The sequence below is a fragment of the Kryptolebias marmoratus genome, unplaced genomic scaffold (genome assembly GCF_001649575.2).
Source record: "Kryptolebias marmoratus isolate JLee-2015 unplaced genomic scaffold, ASM164957v2 Scaffold199, whole genome shotgun sequence".
In the NCBI taxonomy this organism is placed as follows: Eukaryota; Metazoa; Chordata; class Actinopteri; order Cyprinodontiformes; family Rivulidae; genus Kryptolebias; species Kryptolebias marmoratus.
In genome coordinates, this window is record NW_023665933.1 from 1 (window position 1) to 1,817 (window position 1,817).

Sequence of the window (1,817 nt, forward strand, 5' to 3'; positions counted from 1 at the left end):
GGAGGAGGTGGGGAGAGGAGGAGGAGGAGGAGGGGGTGGAGGAGGCTGCTTCATCGTTCTGCCTGCAGCACCTGAACGCACCACGGCTGCTCAGACCGCCTGCAGCACCTGAACGCACCACGGCTGCTCAGACTGCCTGCAGCCAGATGTTGCTGCAGATGTTCTCACCCAGCGCGTCGTGAAGGTACTTCTGTCCCACCAGCTTCAGGTACTCCTCGATGGCCTTGGTGGCCAGAGTGTTCTCCCTGAAGATCAGGACGTCGTGGTCGGCACAGCGGTCCACCTCGGACATCACCAGGTCCGTCAGGAAGTCCTGAAGCCCCCGAGGAGGAGGAGGAGGAGGAGGATCAGATTTAATCAGAAACTTCATCTCTTCATCACATTATTTCTCCTCAGAGCAGAACTGATTCAGTGAAAACAGCAGATAATCAGATTAATAATTAAACTGTTAATAAATTTACTGCCAGCCGCTCCTCATCTGGAAATATTTCAGGTTTTTCTGGTTTGGAGAAACGATGCTTTGCTTTCAGCTCATATAAAAATATCTGTTTCACTTTATTTCAGCATCTGTCTCCATGGTGACTCCACCTTAGTTAAGTTTATGAAAATCTGCTGAAAGACCTCCAGCAGGTGGCAGCAAACAGCCTCAGCTGCAGCTGAAGCCTCATATTCAGGCTTCAGCTGGTTCTGGTTGGGTTCTGACCTTGGCTCGGCCCGTGCTCTGCAGGATGTGCACCAGCGCGCACGCCATCTCCTCCTTGTTCTTGACGCTGATGACGGGCTCCAGGACGGAGCACAGCATGGTGTAGTTGTTGGTGACGAACTCGGCGAACTCCTTGTACTGCTCCATGGGCAGGATGGAGATGGTCTGGAAGCGGGACTTGATCCGGATTGACGGCCCGCCTCCTTTGGACTTGTTGGAGGTGGGCGTGCTGACCGGGTACCACTTCTCCACGAACTGCCGGCCCGTCACGCCTGACACGGGGATGTTGACCAGGCCCACGTAGTTGTTCTTGTCCTTCTTCTTCTTCTTGTCCACGTCGCGGTAGATGTGCACGGTGACGCTGCGCACGGCGGGCAGGCCGCAGAAGTCGAAGTACTCGCCCCAGAACAGGCTGTCGTGGCGGGTCTTGCTGGTGGTCCGGGCGTACAGCACGTCGTCCAGACACAGCTCGCAGAAATACTTCTTCTTGGGCGGCAGGTCTTTGGCCTCGATGATCCAGAGGCGCAGCAGGTTCTCGGCCCGCCGGCAGTTGTCCTGGAGACACAAACGGACTCACCGTAAACACCAGAACCAGAACCAGCTGACGATCAATCGGACCGTTTCCAGGGTTTAAGGTTCTTCTCCGGCGGAGCAGAACCAGCCCCCTGTCACAGTCAGGAACCGGACTTCTGTCTCACCTTGTTGGGCTGAATGGTTCTCCTCAGGTTCTCCATCCACTTGTCCCTCTCTGAGGCCGAGGTGCAGCTGAAGCACTTACTGCCGCCCGAGTACGTCACCTGGCAGGTGAGACGGGATGTAAGACAACCTCACACATTCGGATGAGTGTGTGTGTGTCCGTGTGTGTGTGTCCGTGTGTCCGTGTGTGTGTCCGCGTCTCTCACCTCGAAGCAGAACTCCTGACCCAGGATGCTGCTGTGCAGAGGTTTGATGAACACGTCCTCCTCCATGCTCAGGTCCAGAGTCTCCACGGCGCTGCCCGGACTCACCAGAGACTCATGGGAGCTGGACTCCTTCAGCTTAGGAAGTCCTCTGGTTCTGTGGGACAGAGAGGACACACAGATGTTAGGAAGTCCTCAGGTTCTGTGGGACAGAG

General features: G+C 55.9%; 1 protein-coding gene across 1 annotated transcript in view; it reads right to left on the reverse strand.

Moving 5' to 3' along the window:
* Positions 1-112: 112 nt before the first annotated feature.
* The window catches only part of LOC108229545 (ras GTPase-activating protein nGAP-like), a 5,692-nt gene continuing 3,987 nt past the window's right edge, over positions 113-1,817 (reverse strand). The window contains exons 2-5 of the mRNA XM_017405218.3: positions 1,606-1,759; positions 1,402-1,500; positions 704-1,258; positions 113-313 (exon numbers count right to left, since the gene is read on the reverse strand). Of these exons, the coding sequence (XP_017260707.2) occupies positions 128-313; positions 704-1,258; positions 1,402-1,500; positions 1,606-1,671 (906 nt within the window). The 5' untranslated portion in view covers positions 1,672-1,759 and the 3' untranslated portion in view covers positions 113-127. The remainder of the gene's footprint in view (positions 314-703; positions 1,259-1,401; positions 1,501-1,605; positions 1,760-1,817) is intronic.